This window comes from Entelurus aequoreus, linkage group LG01 (assembly GCF_033978785.1).
Source record: "Entelurus aequoreus isolate RoL-2023_Sb linkage group LG01, RoL_Eaeq_v1.1, whole genome shotgun sequence".
Classification (NCBI taxonomy): Eukaryota; Metazoa; Chordata; class Actinopteri; order Syngnathiformes; family Syngnathidae; genus Entelurus; species Entelurus aequoreus.
The window spans coordinates 8,396,442-8,418,996 of NC_084731.1; the positions used below are offsets into that span (position 1 = coordinate 8,396,442).

At 40.7% G+C, this 22,555-nt stretch overlaps 1 protein-coding gene across 1 annotated transcript in view; it reads left to right on the plus strand.

Annotated features, from left to right (window-relative positions):
- LOC133654819 (nuclear receptor subfamily 4 group A member 2-like) overlaps positions 1–19,900 on the plus strand; it is a 21,036-nt gene extending 1,136 nt beyond the window's left edge. The window contains exons 2-7 of the mRNA XM_062054774.1: positions 1,193–1,977; positions 6,379–6,508; positions 11,095–11,246; positions 11,323–11,522; positions 11,717–11,895; positions 19,641–19,900. Of these exons, the coding sequence (XP_061910758.1) occupies positions 1,198–1,977; positions 6,379–6,508; positions 11,095–11,246; positions 11,323–11,522; positions 11,717–11,895; positions 19,641–19,900 (1,701 nt within the window). The 5' untranslated portion in view covers positions 1,193–1,197. The remainder of the gene's footprint in view (positions 1–1,192; positions 1,978–6,378; positions 6,509–11,094; positions 11,247–11,322; positions 11,523–11,716; positions 11,896–19,640) is intronic.
- Positions 19,901–22,555: the final 2,655 nt, after the last annotated feature.

The following is a 22,555-nucleotide window of genomic DNA, read 5'->3' on the forward strand; positions in this document are numbered from 1 at the left end:
GGAGCAGTAATTAAAACTCTTTAATCAACTTTTAATCAGAAGGGTTCAATCTCCCTCCTGTGCTAATTTGAAGCCGACACGACAAACGCGCACAGAGGAGATAATGTTTGAAGAAAGGTGACTGTTTTTACTCAACTTTTGTTTTGAAGGGGGAATTGCAAACTTCTTGTTGATTTTTGCTGGGGGTTGTCAGCGTATGAAATATAGGTCTAAGTGAGACCTACATAGAGGTTTTTGTTTCATGTCTCTACGACATTCCTACTGGGAGTTAGAGGCAGTTTTGTCTGTGTTTTCTTCCTAGGGGGCGCTAGAGCACAATTTTGAGTTTTGGGGTTTGGTTTTTTGATTAGATCGCAACTTTCGCCAGTCCTGATGTGTGTGTCCAATTTGGTGAGTTTTGAAGCATGTTAAGGGGGTCAAATTACAGCTCAAAGAGGCGGCGGTATAATAATAAAACGCTAGAAATTCAATAGGGTCCTCTGTCCCAAAGGGACTCGGTCCCTAATAAAAACTAGAACAGCCAAATAGCTAAAACTAGTATGCATATATCTAAAAAAAAAAAAAGGCTTTTTTAAAAAGAAGGGTTTTTAAGCCTTTTTTAAAAGCATCCACAGTCTGTGGTGCTTTCAGGTGGTCAGGGAGAGCGTTCCACAGACTGGGAGCGGCGGAGCAGAAAGCCCGGTCTCCCATTGTTCGTAGCTTTGTCCTCGGAGGTTGGAGGAGGTTAGCCTGTCCGGAGCGGAGGTGTCGAGTGGAGGATTTGGGGGTGAGTAGTTCTTTGAGGTAGAGGGGGGGGCATTTCCATGGAGGCACTGGTGGGTTAGTAGGGAGACTTGGAATTCAATCCTGAGTGGAACAGGAAGCCAGAGAAGGGATTTGAGAGTTGGTGTGATATGGTCATATTTCTGCACTCTCATCAGGATCCTAGCGGCACTATTCTGTATGTATTGTAGCTTCTGGATGTTCTTGCTGGGGATCCTTAATGCCTTCATTGCACAGCACTGCAAAGACCAAGTGGAAAAAGTCGAAATTAAATGGTGGTAATGGTCTTTTGTGTTCCCCAACCTGTCGCAAAATGTACATACACGGAATAATAATTATATTAAGTATGTACCATTTTGCCATATAACAGAAAAGCCTGAATACTTGTAGTCACAAGTTAAATTGCCTAATCGCATGTGCTGGCTTGCAGTGACCATGCCGTGTGTCCAAACCCAGTGCGGTTCTTCCCCCCAAGGGGCCAGCGCGGCCTCTCGGACGGCGGGCGGCGAGCGGAGCTGTGGCTCCCTCACCCCGGAGTTCGTCAAGTTCAGCATGGACCTGGCCAACAGTGAAGCGGCGTCCTCGACGTCGGGAGCGACCGTGGTGGGTCCTCCAGCGGAACACTACGGCTGCAACTACGACGTGAAGCCCCAGTGCGTCTTCCAAACGCCGCTTCAAGGCGAGATGGGCTACGTGAAGGTGGAGGACGCGCTGGCGTGTCCACGCTTTCAGCCCAATCTGCACCTCCAGGATGATCCGCTCCCCTCCTATTACTACCGTTCTCCATCCCTGCGAGCGTCCATCTCGTCCAACTTCCAAACAGCACCGGCGTGGGAGGACTCCGGTTCGCTGTTCCGTCAAGACTATTTGTTGCGGAAAAACCCAATGTCCAGATTCTCGTGGTTTTCCCTCAAGCACGCGCAGGAAGGACCTCAGAACTTGTCCACCTGTCAGATGAAATTCGACCGACCTTACGCGGCCAGAGCGCACCAGGCATTGGACTCCCCCGGGCTTCTGTGCTGTCCTGGACTGGGAAAGCAGTCCTGCGCGGGGCTTCGCCCTCTCTCGCTCGGTCAGAGTCACCACTTGTTGGACGACCTCAGTCCTCTCGCCGGACGAGCGGACTCCGAGGGACTTTGCGCCGTTTGCGGGGACAACGCAGCGTGCCAGCACTACGGGGTCCGCACCTGCGAAGGCTGCAAAGGATTCTTCAAGGTTGGTTCTTTTGTGTACGTCATTGTGAAATTTACACCACGCAATTGCGATAATTGACCAGTTTGACCTCCGGCCCCGTGGGGCCAAATGCCCTGCGTGAAAACGGCGGTCGGCGTGCTGTGAATTAAGAAAACCTCCCTCTCTCCTCCTTGGGAAAGATTCCCAGGGCGATTCCCTCAATTATGAGCGAACACGAGCCCGTATTTGTCCACGTTCCCAATGCCTTGCCACGCCTCGCTGAGCCCCACAGGACCGAGGCGGCGGCCGCTAATTTTCAGCGTTCTTTTTAATGAAATTTCCTCCACCCAAAAAAGTGCCTTTGCATCCCACAACTGAGGAGATAGAGGCTCTGAACACAAAAGAACACCAACAATAACCACAGCATACAGAACTATTACCTATACCAGACCTGGGCATATTAAGTCTTTTCAATCTGGCCCGCCGGACATTCCCAAATAATTTTTTTAGATCTTTAAGATGGAAACTGTCGCTGCCATTATGATCTGCAGTGATTCGAGTTTTCAAATGAATGTAAGTCTTGAACTATACAAATGAACGTAAGTCTTGAACTATACAACTGAACGTAAGTTTTGAACTATACAACTGAACGTAAGTCTTGAACTATACAACTGAACGTAAGTCTTGAACTATACAACTGAACGTAAGTCTTGAACTATACAAATGAATGTAAGTCTTGAACTATACAAATGAACGGAAGTCTTGAATTATACAACTGAACGTATGTCTTGAACTATACAACTGAACGTAAGTCTTCAACTATACAAATGAATGTAAGTCTTGAACTATACAATGAACGTGAGTCTTGAACTATACAAATGAACGGAAGTCTTGAACTATACAAATGAACGGAAGTCTTGAACTATACAACTGAACGTAAGTCTTGATCTATACAACTGAACGTAAGTCTTGAACTATACAACTGAACGTAAGTCTTGAACTATACAAATGAATGTAAGTCTTGAACTATACAAATGAACGTAAGTCTTGAACTATACAACTGAACGTAAGTCTTGAACAATACAACTGAACGTAAGTCTTGAACTATACAAATGAACGTAAGTCTTGAACTATACAACTGAACGTAAGTCTTGAACTATACAACTGAACGCAAGTCTTGAACTATAAAAATGAACGCAAGTCTTGAATTATACAACTGAACGTATGTCTTGAACTATACAACTGAACGTAAGTCTTGAACTATACAACTGAACGCAAGTCTTGAACTATACAACTGAACGTAAGTCTTGAACTATACAAATGAATGTAAGTCTTGAACTATACAAATGAAAGTAAGTCTTGAACTATACAACTGAACGTAAGTCTTGAACTATACAAATGAATGTAAGTCTTGAACTATACAAATGAACGTAAGTCTTGAACTATGCAACTGAACGTAAGTCTTGAACAATACAACTAAACGTAAGTCTTGAACTATACAAATAAACGTAAGTCTTGAACTGTACAAATGAACGCAAGTCTTGAACTGTACAAATGAACACAAGTCTTGAACTATACAAATGAACGTAAGTCTTGAACTATACAAATTAATGTAGGTCTTGAACTATACAAATGAACATAAGTCCTGAACTATACAACTGAACGTAAGTCTTGAACCATACAACTGAACGTAAGTCTTGAACTATACAAATGAACGTAAGTCTTGAACTATACAATGAACGTAAGTCTTGAACTATACAATGAACGTAAGTCTTGAACTATACAAATGAACGTAAGTCTTGTATTATACAACTGAACGTAAGTCTTGAACTATACAACTGAACGTAAATCTTGAACTATGCAATGAACGTGAGTCTTGAACTATACAAATGAACGTTAGTCTTGAACTAAACAAATGAACGTAAGTCTTGAACTATACAACTGAACGTAAGTCTTGAACTATACAACTGAACGTAAGTCTTGAACAATACAACTGAACGTAAGTCTTGAACTATACAAATGAACGTAAGTCTTGAACTGTACAAATGAACGCAAGTCTTGAACTGTACAAATGAACACAAGTCTTGAACTATACAAATGAACGTAAGTCTTGAACTATACAAATGAACGTAAGTCTTGAACTACACAAATGAACGTAAGTCCTGAACTATACAACTGAACATAAGTCTTGAACCATACAACTGAACGTAAGTCTTGAACTATACAAATGAACGTAAGTCTTGAACTGTACAAATGAACGTAAGTCTTGAACTATACAAATTAACGCAAGTCTTGAACTGTACAAATGAACAAAGTCTTGAACTATACAAATGAACGTAAGTCTTGAACTATACAAATGAACGTAAGTCTTGAACCATACAATGAACGTATGTCTTGAACTATACAACTGAACGTAAGTCTTGAACTATACCACTGAACGTAAGTCTTGAACTATACAAATGAACGTAAGTCTTGAACTATACAAATGAACGTAAGTCCTGAACTATACAACTGAACGTAAGTCTTGAACTATACAACTGAACGTAAGTCTTGAACTATACAAATGAACGTAAGTCTTGAACTGTACAACTGAACGTAAGTCTTGAACTATACAATGAACGTGAGTCTTGAACTATACAAATGAACGTAAGTCTTGAACTATACAACTGAACGTAAGTCTTGAACTATACAACTGAATGTAAGTCTTGAACTATACAACTGAACGTAAGTCTTGAACTATACAACTGAACGCAAGTCTTGAATTATACAACTGAACGTATGTCTTGAACTATACAACTGAACGTAAGTCTTGAACTATACAAATGAACGTAAGTCCTGAACTATACAACTGAACGTAAGTCTTGAACTATACAATGAACGTAAGTCTTGAACTATACAACTGAACGTAAGTCTTGAACTATACAACTGAACGCAAGTCTTGAACTATACAATGAACATGAGTCTTGAACTATACAAATGAATGTAAGTCTTGAACTATACAAATGAACGTAAGTCCTGAACTATACAAATGAACGTTAGTCTTGAACTATACAAATGAACGTAAGTCCTGAACTATACAACTGAACGTAAGTCTTGAACTATATACTGTAAATGAACGTAAGTCTTGAACTATACAAATGAACGTAAGTCCTGAACTATACAACTGAACGTAAGTCTTGAACTATACAACTGAACGTAAGTCCTGAACTATACAACTGAACGTAAGTCTTGAACTATACAAAGTATTTCAATGGTTGGAATCTGCGCTTTTGCATGATATACTAGTTACTATGGTAATCTAATTAGTTACTATGGTCATCTAGTTAGTTACTATGCTAATCTACGTCACAGCAGCTCAGACGAGGCACCAAGCAGTGTGGGTGGTGGGCGTTTCCACCGAGTGTTTCCAGGGCCTGAAATGCGGGTGTCAGGGACAGACGCAGAAAGAGATTTTTACAACAAAGTTCTAAAGCTTAGTGATATATCAGACGTATCAAATTGTAAGTGTTTTTTTTGTTTTTTTACCCTTCACCTTTATATTTCGCCGTTTGTTGCATTTTTCTTGATTGTAAAATAAGTGGATGGAGAGGGGGTGTGACGTTCATATGCTGTCGATATTCAGTGTTTTATCGTTCGTAGTTAATATTGCAAAACCCACATTCTTTATTTTCATGTACATTCTATGTGTCTCATTCAGTAAAAAAAAACAACTAAAATTCCATTGCGTTTTTTTAAAGTCTGTCTAACGTTTTTTAGCTTTCAATCAGATATTGTTGTGAGTTTTTGTATTAGTGGTCCCTGAAAATCAGATATACCGGCCCCCAGACACAATTTTTTTCTCTATATTTGGCCCCAGAGCCTGAAATGCGGGTGTCAGGGACAGAAGCGGAAGGAGATTTTTACAACAAAGTTCTAAAGCTTAGTGATATATCAGATATATCAGATTGTGGGTGGTTTTTTTTACCTTTCGCTGTGTTTGTTGCATTTTTCTTGATTGTAAAATATGTGGATGGAGAGGGGGTGTGACGGTCATATGTTGTCGATATTCAGTGTTTTATCGTTCATAGTTAATATTGTAAATTTCACATTCTTTATTTTTATTCTAGGTGTCGCATTCAGTAAAAAAAAAGTAAAATTTAATTCCGTTTTTTTTAAGTCTGTCTAACGTTTTTAGCTTTCAATCAGACATTAGTGTTCCGGAAAATCAGATATACCGGCCCCCAGACACAATTTTTTTCTCTATATTTGCCCCCCCCCCCCCCCCCCCCCTACAAACCAACCATTTATAAATATGTTGGTATGGTAGTTCCACCAAGTAAGTACAGTATTGTTGTATATTGATGCTGAAAATTGTCAAGATCATTGAATGAGTTTGCCTTAATTTGTTGGTCATGATTATAATGGCTCTAAGTGCAGTGATAAAATATTGGACTCCTTCTCCAGCGCACAGTGCAGAAAAATGCCAAGTATGTATGCTTGGCGGCCAAAAATTGCCCCGTGGACAAACGCCGGAGGAACCGCTGCCAGTACTGTCGCTTCCAGAAATGCCTTACAGTTGGAATGGTCAAAGAAGGTAAGATTTAGACTTTGCAAATATGCATTTAAAAAAAATGTTTTTTTTAACACAGCAGTGCCTTGTTTTTCCGTCCCGAAAAAGCCACAATCTACGGAGCCCCTAAAGCAGGGGTGTCAAAGTCAAATGGACGGAGGGCCAAATAAAAAATTTAGCTACAAGCCGAGGGCCGGACTGTTCGAATGTTCATTGAAACATTTTTAAATGACGCATATAGTCTAGTGAACCTAATTGAACCTACTGAAAACCTAACAAATATATTCCAATATGATCAGATAAATAAAGCAATATTTTCTTATGGCTCTGTCAGTAATCTTTAATTTTCAACAGACACAAAAGACAAATTTCCTTTATATAAAAATCCCCATAACATGAACATTAAATGAAAGAAACCGGTATTCAAGGCACCATCAGTAGCCTATATTTTCTATTTTAGCAAAAGTGGGCTAAATTTACTTCAAAGAAAAAAACAATAATAGCAATTTTCTATCATCCACTCAACTGAAATATTTTTAAAATATAATTAAATTGAAATACAATAAAATAAAGTGCAAAAATCTATAAATCAAAAACAACACTTTGTTTAAGGAGAAGTAACATGCAGTGAAAACAAATATTAAACTTTAACTTTTAAACTTGAATTGAGTAAAAACTCTAAATATGTGATTGCACAGTAATGTTCACATTAAACCCCCCTCCTCCCTCCGTGGGAGGGAGGCGAGTTGGGTGCCCGAAACCCCCCGCTGGTTTCGGCCCGCCCCTTGGCGCGCGTGGCACGGCGGGCTCCGCGACCCGACGGCTGGCCCTCGTGGCTTGACGGCGGGCGCGTCCCGACGGGCCGCGCGTAGGGGTCAAACGCAGAAGTCTCAGGGCCTCGTGGTGAGGGGGTGGCCTGCGGGTTTCGGCCCGCTTGACCCCCCCGCTCCGCTTGGCGCGCGCGGCACATGACGGGTTCCGCCACCGACGCTCGGGCTGCAGCCCGACGGTGGTGCGGGCCCGGCGGTGACGCGCGGTTTGGGGAAACAAAGCAGAAGTCTCAGGGCCTCGGGGCCGGGTTTCGGCCCGCCCCCTTGGCGCGCGTGGCACGGCGGGCTCCGCGACTGACGGCCGGGCTGCAGCCCTTCGGCCGGCAGGCGCGTCCCCGGCGGGCCGCTCGCCCCCTTTCGGAACCTTGGACCGGCATCCGCTTGGTGCGTGTAAAAGATCTGCGGTCTAAAAAAAAAAAAAAAAAAAAAAAAAAAAAAAAAAAAAAAAAAAAAGATCTGCGGTCTGCGGGCCGGTTCTAATAATAAATCAAGATCATCCCAAGGGCCGTAAAAAACCTTCTCGCGGGCCGGATATGGCCCGCGGGCCTTGACTCTGACATATGTGCCCTAAAGGGACATGGGGGACTTTATTTTTAAAATAATTTTTCTTTTTTTTTTTCTTTTTTTTTTTTTAGACATGTATCTTGTGCACACGAGAAACTATCTTTTGCACACGAGAAACTATCTTGTGCACACGAGAAACTTTTTATAAAGTTATAAAAAATAAAAAAAACATGTTATAATTTTTTTTTTTTTTTTTTTTTTTTTTAGACATGTATCTCGTGCGCACGAGATACATGTCTAAAAAATAATTTTTTTTTATTAAAAATAAAAATTCCCCCATGTCCCTTTAGGGGCTCCGTAACAATCGTATGAAAACTGGAACAATTTTCCCCCGTGTGAAATAATGTAAATCCAAGGAACAGTTCCAGAAACCCACAAATATGAACACAAACCCCATTTTACAGACAATAATTATTGTTGTAGGTTCAGAAAACAATGATAAATACATATACTTGTTTACTTTTTTTTCCCCCATCTTTTTAATATGTCCTATCCAGCCAATCAGGCAAATCACAATGTTGATGTAGAGGCTCATATCTACTGTACACATGTGCTTTATAAAAGAGACGTGTTTTTCTCTTGTTGCCCTATTTTTATTTGACTAAATGGAGCAGTACGGGATAAAAAGAAGAAGAAGAAAAAGAAAACAAAAAGGGGTGGGGCGGGTGGGGGGGGGGGGGGGGGAATCAGACAGAGACAGGCAACATCAACAAAAAACAACAACAACAATAGAACTATAACAGCAAATACAATACAAATAGGACATCGAAAATGATAAACAAGAAGCAGTTAGTGAAGTGGATAGTAATTGCACAGGAATGACAATGGACATTACAAATGGAGCAATACAAACACCAATAGAAATATCAATATTGATAATGAATAATTATATTAATTGCTTCTATAATCAACAATACAATTGCTTTGAATGTAACAATACATAAATGTAATGAATACTTGAATTACAAAATAAAGGAGATGGGGGAAGGGAGGGCGAGAAAGAGGAGTGGGCTAAATTAACCTTTTACATTGTTATAGTAAAACTAGGTTAGACTTTAGCAGTGTTCCGTGTTTCAACCAGTTTTCCCCCGGGGGAACGGGGGAGCAATGTTAATGTAAATTTGATGAAGGGTAATTGTATGCATGAGTGTATGTATTTATATGTGCATGCGTATTTACATGTATGTATGTATGTATGTATGTTTGTACAGTGAAAGTGCGTGTGGATGTATGAATGCATGTATGTGTGTGCATATATACCTATGTGTGTGTGTGTATGTATGTATGTATGTATGTATGTATGTATGTATGTATGTATGTATGTATGTATGTATGTATGTATGTATGTATGTATGTATGTGTGCATATGTACCTATGTGTGTGTGTATGGATGTATATGTGTATGTATGTATGTATGTATGTATGTATGTATGTATGTATGTATGTATGTATGTATGTGTGTATGTATGTATGTATGTATGTATGTATGTATGTATGTATGTGTGTGCATATGTACCTATGTGTGTGCGTATGAATGTATGTATGTGTGTGTGTGTATGTATGTATATATGTATGTGTGTGCATATGTATCTATGTGTGTGTATGTATGTATGTATGTATGTATGTGTGTGCATATGTATATATGTATGTATATATGTGTGTGCATATGTACCTATGTGTGTGCGTATGTATATATGTATGTATGCATGGATGGATGTGTGTGCATATGTACCTTTGTGTGTGCGTATGTATGTATGTATGCATGTATGTATGTATGTATGTATGTATGTGTGTATGTATGTATATATGTATGTGTGTAAATATGTACCTATGTGTGTGCGTACAAATGTATGTATGTATGTATGAATGTGTGTATGCATGTATGTATGTGTGTGCACATGTACCTATGTGTGTGTGTATGTATTTATGTACTGTATATATGTGTGTATGTATGTGTGTATGTATGTATGTATGTATGTACAGTGGGGCAAAAAAGTATTTAGTCAGCCACCCATTGACAATCAATGGGTGGCTGACTAAATACTTTTTTGCCCCACTGTATGTGTGTGCGTATGTATGTATGTATGTATGTATGTATGTGTGTGCATATGTACCTATGTGTGTGTATGTACTGTATGTATGTATGTATGTGTGTGTATGTATGTATGTGTGTGTATATGTACCTATGTGTGTGCGTATGTATGTATGTATGTATGTATTTGTGTGTGTGTGTGCATATGTATGTATATATTGTATGTGTGTGCATATGTACTTTTGTGTGTGCATATGTATGTATATATGTATGTGTGTGCATATGTACCTATGTGTGTGCGTATGTATGTATGTATGTATGTATGTATGTATGTATGTATGTATGTATGTATGTATGTATGTATGTATGTATGTATGTATGTATGTGTGCATATGTACCTATGTATGCATGTATGTATGTATGTATGTATGTATGTATGTATGTATGTATGTATGTATGTATGTATGTATGTATGTATGTATGTATGTATGTATGTATGTATGTATGTATGTATGTATGTGTGTGTGCATATGTATGTATGTATGTATGTATGTATGTATGTATGTATGTATGTATGTATGTATGTATGTATGTATGTATGTATGCATGTACCTATGTATGTATGTATGTATGTACCTATGTATGTATGTATGTATGTATGTATGTATGTATGTATGTATGTATGTATGTATGTATGTATGTATGTATGTATGTATGTATGTATGTATGTATGTATGTATGTATGTATGTATGTATGTATGTATGTATGTATGTATGTACCTATGTATGTATGTATGTATGTACCTATGTATGTATGTATGTACCTATGTATGTATGTATGTGTGAATATATTGTATGTATAAATTTAAATATTCATATGTATATAAATGATCACTTTTACTATCTCTATTGCGATGAGCAGATAGGGAGAAGAGGAAGAAAGAGCCCTACGGATGCCCCCTGTGTAGTTTGTTCCAAGGTCTTTCTTAAAATCAGTAGTGTTCCTCACCTTCTTTATTGCGGTGGGTCATTTTGCAGCTGAAGCCTACGGCAAAAAAAATTCTAAATCACAGACTGAATTTGAGCACGAAAATCTGGACAAAATTTCATATTCATATGAAAGTGGGGCGTATGAAAATGGAAGTATCACTGTTAATGTTGGTGTTTCTCCTGGTATTCTCCAGTGGTGAGGACAGACGGTCTAAAAGGTCGCAGGGGTCGCCTGCCCTCGAAACCAAAATCCCTTCCTGACTCGTCCTCACCAATCAGCACCCTGCTGAGCGCCCTAGTTAGGGCCCACGCCGAGTCCAACCCTTCACGCCTTGATTACTCCAAAGTAAGTAAGACGTGACGCGGCGCTAATGGTGCACGTTCTTGTACTTACCCCCGCCCCACGCTCCGACCTTCTGCAGTTCAAGGAAAGTCCGGAGAGCCCTCCAGGAGACGACGCTCAGCACGTGCGTCATTTTTACGAGCTGCTCACCCGATCCATGGAGGTGCTTCGAACCTGGGCGGTGAAGATACCGGGCTTTGCTTCCCTACCCAGACATGACCAAGACCTCCTGTTCTACTCCTCTTTCTTGGAGCTCTTTGTGTTACGTCTGTCGTACAGGTGAAGATGCCACACACGGCTGAACCTTTCATCCGTATCCCTGTCTGAGATGTGACGTGAGTGAATGTTGTAGTGGTTCACATAGCTGCCATTCATGCAAAAGGCACGGACCCATTTTTCCCCGGGACATTCAAATGGTCCGAGGTGTGGTCTTAACCCTGCTGAGTGGATGTGCACCTTCCGGTTTGTCTTAGGTCCAACCCAGGTGAAGGGAAGCTGGTATTCTGTGACGGCTCCGTCTGGGACCGCCTCCATTGTGTGCGGGGCTTCGGCGAGTGGATTGACAGCATCGTTGAGTTCTCCACCAATTTGCAGAGGATGAATTTGGACGTGCCGACCTTCTCTTGCATATGCGCCCTGGCCCTGGTCACAGGTGAGAAGAGACACACATGGGCCTGGGGCCGTATTTTATCAAGCTTCTTAGAATTACTCCTAAGAAGTCTGCTAACAGTTGACTTATGAGTAAATAAATTCTTCGCTGAAAGCTGCACTTAAAAGTTAGTTATCAAGCGTCTTACTCACACTTTCAGCGAAGTGTAGGACTGAATCCTAAGTGTCACACTCAGAGCTGAATTACGACATTACTATGTGCTGTAAACGGAATTTTAGGTGACGTCATTTCTGTGTCCATAGAAATGACCAATCACGGAAGGGAATCCCTTGTCTAAGAATAAAGAAATATCTTAGAAATATTTAAGTGGACAATGGGAGTGTATGTTTTGACAATAAACGACAAAATAATACAAAACAAACAAACAATATTGGCAATGAATCAAAAATAAATGTTTCCTTTTGTTGCACCTTTCCTGCTTCCTGCTCCCAGACCGTAGTCAAAGAGGCAGGGGAGACACTTCTCCAGGTTGTATGCTCGGGGCAACACCCTTCACTTTACCCGGCAGTGGGTCTCCACAGCGGACGACTTTAGAGTGAATGATGAGTCCGGCGATTAGTTGCAAATCTTGCTTTATTGATTGCTTCTACACAGCCAATCCAACACAAAACAAACTAGTCCCCGCTCGCACTCACGGTACCGCTCCCTCTCTTCTCTCGCCCACACACTCACTGACGTCACTCACCTCACATGCTGTCACCTATTAAAGGGCCACACACACACATACGCTACTCTCATAACATTTTCTTTCCAATTCATTAATTAGGCAACTAATTTGAAACTGGTGTGGGTGGCTCTATATATACTAGCCCACTGCAGCCACATGCAGAAATCAATAAGGAATCGAAATGATTAAATCTGTGACAAAAATAATACCTGCTCTGTCTAAACGATACCGTTTGATCAGCTGCTCGTCATCAAACAAAGATGAACGTTCGCGCACGTCTCTCTCGCCTCAGTGCCATCCCCTGCTGGCAACTCCTAACCTCTTAGGACACCTCTGAAGGTCTCTTAAATATCGTGGAGAGTAGGAGTGAGTCTTAGACTTAAGAAAGTTGATAAATAGCTTTTATTCTTAAGTTTGAGAGTAGGACTAAATTTCGCAAATTCTCAGGACTTAAGTGTAAAATGGCACTCTAAGACGCTTGATAAATACGGCCCCTGATCTACAAAGATCCAAATAACATGCGCTATGCTTGCCAACCCTCCCGATTTTCCCCGGGAGACTCCCGAATTTCAATGCCCCTCCCGAAAATTCATTCTACCGAATTTCGTCAACCTGTCATCACGTCCGCTTTTCCTCCATACAAACGCGCGCCGGCCCACTCACATAATATATGCGGCTTTTTCACACACACAAGTGAATGCATGCATACTTGATCAACAGCCATACAGGTCACACTGAGGGGGGCGGACAAACAACTTTAACACTGTTGCAAATATGCACCACACTGTGAACCCACACTAAACAAGAATGAAAAACACATTTCGGGAGAACATCCGCACCGTAACACAACATAAACACAACGGAACAAATACCCAGAATCCCTTGCAGCACTAACTCTTCCGGGACGCTACAATATACACCCCCCACTACCACCAAACCACCCGCCCCCATCTCCCGAATTCGGAGGTCTCAAGGTTGGCAAGTATGACATGCGCTAAACATTTTGTGCAAACTATTAAATATTGTATGTGTATGTATGTGTGTATGTATGTATGTTTGTGTACTAATTGTGTACTAATGTTGCGTGTGATCTACAACTGAGAACCGGTGCAGTCTGCCCTGTTTAAATGAGGTTTTTGCGTGTATTACCGGCAACACTCTTTACTCTCCACATTCATGCGTTTCCCACCTAGGCCTTCAGTGATGTCCTACTGAGGTACTGTCAAAATTTAAATTGCAAAAAACCTATTAAACGGGAAAAAAATTAACAAATAACATGTTAGAACCCACAATTTGTAGAACCCATTCGACTGCCGCCCGTTTCATGCAGTGGCTGGCCGTGAGTTTCCCACCTAGGCCTTCAGTGATGTCCTACTGGGGTACTGTCAAAATTTAAATTGCAAAAAACATATTAAACGGGAAAAAAATTAACAAATAACATGTTAGAACTCACAATTTGTAGAACCCATTCGACTGCCGCCCGTTTCATGCAGTGGCGGGCCGTGCGTTTCCCACCTAGGCCTTCAGTGATGTCCTACTGGGGTACTGTCAAAATTTAAATTGCAAAAAACATATTAAACGGGAAAAAAATTAACAAATAACATGTTAGAACTCACAATTTGTAGAACCCATTCGACTGCCGCCCGTTTCATGCAGTGGCGGGCCGTGAGTTTCCCACCTAGGCCTTCAGTGATGTCCTACTGGGGTACTGTCAAAATTTAAATTGCAAAAAACATATTAAATGGGAAAAAAATTAACAAATAACATGTTAGAACTCACAATTTGTAGAACCCATTCGACTGCCGCCCGTTTCATGCAGTGGCGGGCCGTGCGTTTCCCACCTAGGCCTTCAGTGATGTCCGACTTCAATGATTACCTCTCAAAATACCATCATTTATGTCACCACATGACCGTTGCTGGAGAAATACCATACAGAAAGACATTTACTACGCATTGAACCACCTAAACCAGGGGTGTCCAAACTTTTTCCACTGAGGGCCGCACACGGAAAAATGAAAGCATGCGGGGGCCATTTTGATATTTTTAATTTTCAAACCATAACAAAATATATGGATTTTGTTTGTTTTTTACCTTTAGGGCTCCCGGGGACCATAAAGGGTCTAAGTCATTAAAATGTTAAAAACAAGTCAAATTATTATTTATTTTTTTATATAACACTTACAGTAAATCTGTACAGTATATCAACTTCAGGTTGATATAAAGTTTAAAAAAACAAAAAGGTTTTATGCCTTTTCTGTCAAAGACAACTTAGTTTTTTATAATAAAACTGAAATATGCAGTATTTCCCCCACTGCCCAAAACATTCAGAAAGCAATGTTTGATGTGAAGTAATTAGAGCCTTAAAAAGATCAATAATGCAGGACACCATTGATTTTAATTCATTATTATTTTTGATTAATCACAGTGAAAAGATAAATAAAATCCCATTAAATATATTTGGGATAGAAAAGGTGCCCCACTCAGAAAGTGATATATTTTTATTAGTTTTTTTTTTACTTTCAACACTTAAGTTACGAGCTCAACTTCAGATATATCTGTCCATTTTACGTTTGAACTATTATTTTGTTTGTTTTATGCTCTTTTGTCAAATAAATAGTTGATGTTTTTGTATGGCAACCACACAATATATGCAATATTTCCCACATAAAATATTTTAAAGTGAAATATTTGAAATAATTGGAGCCTTGAATAGGTCAATAATTCATTATAACATTGATTTTTTTGTTTTTGTTTTGAGCAATGGCATTTAGAAAGATAGACAAAAGAAAAAAAAAACAGCCTGCATGGCAGCTTTGTGTCAACATTGCAACTTTTTGTAGTTAGATTTCACCTCATTCCACTTTTTTAAATGTTTTTTTAATTTTTGCAATAGCATTTCCAGAATGTGTGGGGGGGCCGGTAAACAATTAGCTGCGGGCCGCAAATGGCCCCCGGGCCGCACTTTGGACACCCCTGACCTAAACAGTGTACAAAACGGGTTATTTTTCTGGCACATTTAAAAATCAATAAATCAGCAATTAAAACATATCTTATGTGGTACTGTTGAATATAAAATTGCAAAAAACATATTAAACGTGAAAAAATAAAGAAATAAAATATTAGAACTCACAATTTGTAGAACCCATTCGACGCCGTATAAGCCGGTGGTGCCGCCCGTTTTGTGGCGGGCATTTCCCCATTTCTGGGGGTTGGCCGACGTCCTCTCAACATTCATGCAGTGGCGGGCCGTGCGTGCGTTTCCCACCTAGGCCTTCAGTGATGTCCGACTTCAATGATTACCTCTCAAAATACCATCATTTATGTCACCACATGACCGTTGCTGGAGAAATACCATACAGAAACACATTTACTGGGCATTGAGCTACATAAAAAGTGTACAAAACGGGTTATTTTCTGGCGCATTTAAAAATCAATAAACCCGCATCAGCAATTAAAACACATCTCGAATATAAAATTGCAAAAAACATATTAAACGTGAAAAAATAAAGAAATAAAATATTACAACTCACAATTTGTAGAACCCATTCGACGCCGTATAAGCCGGTGGTGCCGCACATTTTGTGGCGGGCATTTCCCCATTTCTGGGGGTTGGCCGACATCCTCTCCACATTCATGCAGTGGCGGGCCGTGCGTTTCCCACCTAGGCCTTCGGTGATGTCCGACTTCAATGATCACCTCTCAAAATACCATCATTTATGTCACCACATGACCGTTGCTGGACAAATACCATACAGAAACACATTTCCTGGGCATTGAATCACCTAAAAAGTGTACAAAACGGGTTATTTTTTGGCGCATTTAAAAATTTATAAACCCGCATCAGCAATTAAAACGTATCTCGAATATAAAATTGCAAAAAACATATGAAACGTGAAAAAATATAGAAATAAAAATATTAGAACTCACAATTCGTAGAACCCATTCGACGCCGTATAAGCCGGTGGTGCCGCCCGTTTTGTGGCGGGCATTTCCCCATTTCTGGGGGTTGGCCGACATCCTCTCCACATTCATGCAGTGGCGGGCCGTGGATTTCCCACTTAGGCCTTCAGTGATGTCCTACTTCAATGATTACCTCTCAAAATACCATCATTTATGTCACCACATGACCGTTGCTGGACAAATACCATACAGAAACACATTTCCTGGGCATTGAATCACCTAAACAGTGTACAAAACGGGTTATTTTTTGGCGCATTTAAAAATTAATAAACCCACATCAGCAATTAAAACGTATCTTATGTGGTACTGTCACAATTAAAATGGCAAAAAACAAATTAATTGTGAAAAAATGAACAAATTAAATATTAGAAATAGCCGTATAAGCCAGTGGTGCCGCCCGTTTTGTGGCGGGCATTTCCCCATTTCTGGGGTTGGCCGTCATCCTCTCACAAGATGTAGTTTCTCTTAAAATATCCTTCTTGAAAATGGCCTCGCAAATATATGTGTTGTCTTGTCTAATCATAAAAGATGCAGACGAGGCGCGTTGGCTAAGTTCTTAAAGTTTACTCCACAGCGTGCTCGTCAAAAAACATCCCGCTGCCGGCATGTCTACATTCAACAACCTAAACGGGGCTACGGTGGCATGCTGGGTAATGGAGTTCTTATGTTACCTAGCTCATAACATCACTATATACAGTATCTGCCTTAGGCCAGCTAGAAGGCTTTACTGACAACAACTCGTGATCTGATTGGCTATCGCAACTGTCTGTCAAAAAGTAAATAAAAAATGTATTTTATCTGTAATTATGATCATGATTTCTGGTTATGTCAGCAGAGAAGGCGCACCACTGCATTCGTGTTATTATGACCTGCAACCTATGTGCAATGTAGAACTAGCAGCACACCTTTAAAATATGCCACACCTTTTCTGCAATATAGAACCGCAATCTGGACAACAGACGCTCTTTTTAGCAATGCTGACGGTGCACGGTGCAGGAAGGCGGTGGTCCGTCATTACCCCACAGCACATTGGAATGCTTCTGGCACGATCCAAGCGAAAGAAAATGCATATTGCAAGGTGTCATATAGGAGATACATCATACAGTAATAATATATTTCCGCAATAAAAAAAACTGTCATGATCTGTGGTCTGATCATGTTTTTGTTATTTTCTGTTAGTTTTGGACTCTTTTAGTTCCTGTTTGTGACACTTCTGAGTTTGGTTTGGTCGTGGCAGCTTATTGTTTTCACCTGCCTCTGGTGTTCGGGACGCTCACCTGTGCCTAATCATAGGCACTATTTAAGCCTGTTTTTGCAAGTCAGTCGGCCTGGCGTCATTGCTCGTTTTCATGTCCGATTCCAAGTTTACGCTAGTTGTTGGATTCATGCCGTGTCCACGTAAGTGTTAGTTGTTTCATGCCACAGTAAGTCTTGTTTGTTCCATGCCATAGTCCATATTAAGTGTTTAGCTTCTATGTTTCCTAAGTTAAGTTTTTTTTTTGTTCATTAGCTTTTTGTGTGAATGGCGCACTTTTCTTTTTCTTTGGTTCCGGTCTTTGTGATGTTTGGGATTAATTGAGAAAATAAATATGTTCCTACCTGCAAGCCTTGTCCGGAATAGTCCGTTTGCATCCCGGGAGAACAAACCTCACAGTAAGCTGCGACCCCCCCTCCCCGTCTTGACAAAAACTAACTCCGTTAAAAACCAAAAATGCCAGCAGACACTAGTGTTGTCCCGATACCAATATTTTGGTACCGGTACCAATATGTATTTGTATACTTTTCTGTACTTTTCTGTACTTTTCTAAATGAAGGGACCCCAAAAAATTGCATTATTGGCTTTATTTTAACAAAAAATCTGAGGGTACATTAAACATGTGTTTCTTATTGCAAGTTTGTCCTTAAATAAAATAGCGAACATACAAGACAACTTGTCTTCTATTAGTAAGTAAGCAAACAAAGGCTCCTAATTAGTCCAAACTACTAAGGCTGCGTCTACAACTGATAACAAGTGAAAAAGTCCTTATTCAAATGAGGTTTTTGCGCGTACGACTGGCTGTCACCATGGAGACACGCATTTCCCCCCACGTTCGTGGCATCATATGTTCCAACCTGTGGCGTTTGGTAATGATGTTTGAACACGCATTGCAGAAATATTATCTGCGCCTCCTTTTCTGAGCTATTTTAAGCGCGATCTCGACAACAGAACCTATTTTTAGCAGGACAAGCGTGCACTCTGGCAATACTGCGATGGTGCGTATGGACAGCTTCAGGTACTATTTACAAGAACTATATTGTCAAACGTACGGCCTTAACCCTAACCCTAATTGAGGGTTAGGGCTAACCCTAACCCTAACCCTAACCCTAACCCTCACCCTAACCCTTGAATGAAAGAAACCGCTGTTCTAAATGTGTCCGGCAGATGTCGGAATAGCAATCTTTTGAATCTTTGTAGATGATGCTACATATGTAAAAAAAAAAAAATCAAAAGAGACGTCGGAGACGCTTTACTAAAGCAGAAGTTGCTTTATTACAAGCGAGTGTCATTATGCAGGACTGCAGTTCCCTGGAGGAGGTCGGGTCAAAAAAAATGAGGCACTCCTTACTTGGAGAAGCCAAACCATCAGTTGTATATTCCTCCTTCCTGTCTCTGTGTGTGTGTGTGCTAAGTCAGGAAAGCACATCCTGACCATAAACGGAGATGTTCATGTGTAAGTGTCTGGAAAACAACTGCTTTAAGTCATAACTTGAGCTAGACAGGTAGTCTCTTCTCAGGGATAGGGCTATCACTTTTGCATTCCGAAGTCCCAATTAGGGCCTCTTTCCTACTAGAAGTGATCCAATCCACCTGCGAATATCAAACTAAGGGGCCTTATACATTTATGTGCTCAAACTGAAATACAACTATTTACTTAAACTCTGTGGTTTGCTTTCTCCAAAGTGAATATAAACATTCACCATGTGTAGAACATAATAGGAGTTAATTAATTCACGTCAGAAGACTGTGCACAACCTCCAGGTACCAGGTACATGGTCTCAGGTCAAAGGACTGTGAACAATTTGGGAACCGCTGGTCTAATGTACGTTTTTGGACCTGCAGAACGACATGGACTGAAGGAGCCGAGGAAGGTGGAGGAGCTGCAGAGCAACATTGTCAAATGCTTGAAAGACGGCAGCCCGTGTGCAGACAGAGACTCCAACCCTTGGTCAAACCATTTGTTCAGACTGGTGGAGAAGCTGCCTGAACTCCGCACTCTGTGTATTCAAGGCCTGCAGAGGATTTTTTATTTAAAGCTGGAGGACTTGGTGCCACCACCTGCAGTAATTGATAAGTTATTCCTCGACACGTTACCTTTTTGAAGACACAAAAGGGAATACGTGCAAGGACAGTGTTGGATTGTCACGATCCGTGGTCCGGATCATGTTTTTGTTATGTTCTGTTAGTTTTGGACTCCCTAGTTCGTGTTTGTGCACCTCTGGGTTTGTTTTAGTTTCCATGGGGGATTAATTGGATTCAACTGCCTCTGGTTAGTGGTCGGCACGCTCAGCTGCTGTCAACCACTAATCAGAGAGCTATCGGTGAAGGTAGGAGTATGATTTATCATCCTAAATCCTACACATTACAAAAAGACAGGCAAACAACAAAGGCAAGCTGTCAATGCGTGGACTTTGGGGTTTGTTTTCCCGGAATGCAAAGGAAAGTTGGAGCGAGCAAGGCGTGAAGGTAAGGACATATTTTATTATTACTATAAAAAAGGAACAAAAGGCGCGCACAAGGCGGAAGTACAAAAACTTGGCTAAAGAAACAAAAACTTGCACAAAGGCAGAAACTATGAACATGAAGCAAAACTCGTTAACTGTGACATGAAAAAACAAAACTTACGTGGCATGGCAAGAAGCATAACTATGAACAGGCATGAGTATCAGAAGTAGCATGAAGTGAGCAGAGGTAATGTCGGCAACTACAAGTTTAAATACTGGTGACATGATTAGTGAAAACAGGTGCGTGACTCAAAATGTGAAACAGGTGAAACTAATGGTTGCTATGGTGACAAAACAAGGGAGTGAAAAAGCAGGAACTAAGTGTACAAAACCCAAACAGAACATATCTTAAACAAAACATGACCATAGACATGACACAAGCGTGTGGCACGGGAAGCTAAGGCAAAAACTTGGATCATGTTTTTGTTATTTTCTGTTAGTTTTAAGACTCCACAAGTTCCTGTTTTTGTGCATCCTTGTTTGTTTTAGTTTCCATGGCGACTGATTAGTTTCACCTGCGTCATGTGTTCGGGACACGCACCTGCTCTAATCAGAGACTATTATTTAAGCCTGTCTTTGCCAGTTAGTCGTCCGGGCGTCATTGCTTGTGTCATGCGATTGTTTTCTTCATGCCTTGCCAAGTAAGTTTTGTTTGTTCATGCCACAGTTCGTGAGTTTTTGCCCTGTCCATTGTTTATGCTAAGTGGTAGCTTTCGTTTCCTGCGCTAAGTTGTGCCTTCGCCTTGTTCGCCTTTTTGTTTGTACCTATTTTGAGAGTGAAGATTAAATCATGTTCCTACCTTCACGCCTTGTCCGGAAAAGGCAGTTTGCGTCCTGGGAGAACAAACCTCGCAGTAAGCTGCGAAAAAATCCCTGTTATGACAGAAAACAAACAAGGATGCACAAAAACAGGAACTACTGGAGTCTTAAAACTAACAGAAAATAACAAAAACGTGCTCCAGACCTAATCAGAGACTATTATTTAAGCCTGTCTTTGCTTGTGTCATGCGATGGTTTTCTACATGCCTTGCCGAAGTAAGTTTTGTTTGTTCATGCCACAGTTCGTGAGTTTTTGCCCTGTCCATAGTTTATGCTAAGTGGTAGCTTTTGTTTCCTGCGCTAAGTTGTGCCTTCGCCTTGTGCGCCTTTTTGTTTGTACCTATTTTGAGAGTGAAGATTAAATCATGTTCCTACCTTCACGCCTTGTCCGGAAAAGTCCGTTTGCGTCCTGGGAGAACAAACCTCGCAGTAAGCTGCGGAAACCCCCCCGTTATGACAGAAAACAAACAAGGATGCACAAAAACAGGAACTATTGGAGTCTTAAAACTAACAGAAAATAACAAAAACATGATCCAGACTTAATCAGAGACTATTATTTAAGCCTGTCTTTGCTTGTGTCATGCGATGGTTTTCTACATGCCTTGCCGAAGTAAGTTTTGTTTGTTCATGCCACAGTTCGTGAGTTTTTGCCCTGTCCATAGTTTATGCTAAGTGGTAGCTTTTGTTTCCTGCGCTAAGTTGTGCCTTCGCCTTGTGCGCCTTTTTGTTTGTACCTATTTTGAGAGTGAAGATTAAATCATGTTCCTACCTTCACGCCTTGTCCGGAAAAGTCCGTTTGCGTCCTGGGAGAACAAACCTCGCAGTAAGCTGCGGAAACCCCCCCGTTATGACAGAAAACAAACAAGGATGCACAAAAACAGGAACTATTGGAGTCTTAAAACTAACAGAAAATAACAAAAACATGATCCAGACTTAATCAGAGACTATTATTTAAGCCTGTCTTTGCTTGTGTCATGCGATGGTTTTCTACATGCCTTGCCGAAGTAAGTTTTGTTTGTTCATGCCACAGTTCGTGAGTTTTTGCCCTGTCCATTGTTTATGCTAAGTGTTAGCTTTCGTTTCCTGCGCTAAGTTGTGCCTTCGCCTTGTGCGCCTTTTTGTTTGTACCTATTTTGAGAGTCAAGATTAAATCATGTTCCTACCTTCACGCCTTGTCCGGAAAAGTCCGTTTGCGTCCTGGGAGAACAAACCTCGCAGTAAGCTGCGAAAAAATCCCCGTTATGACAGTAAACAAACAAGGATGCAAAAAAACAGGAACTAATGGAGTCTTAAAACTAACAGAAAATAACAAAAACATGATCCAGACCTAATCAGAGACTATTATTTAAGCCTGTCTTTGCTTGTGTCATGCGATTGTTTTCTACATGCCTTGCCGAAGTAAGTTTTGTTTGTTCATGCCACAGTTCGTGAGTT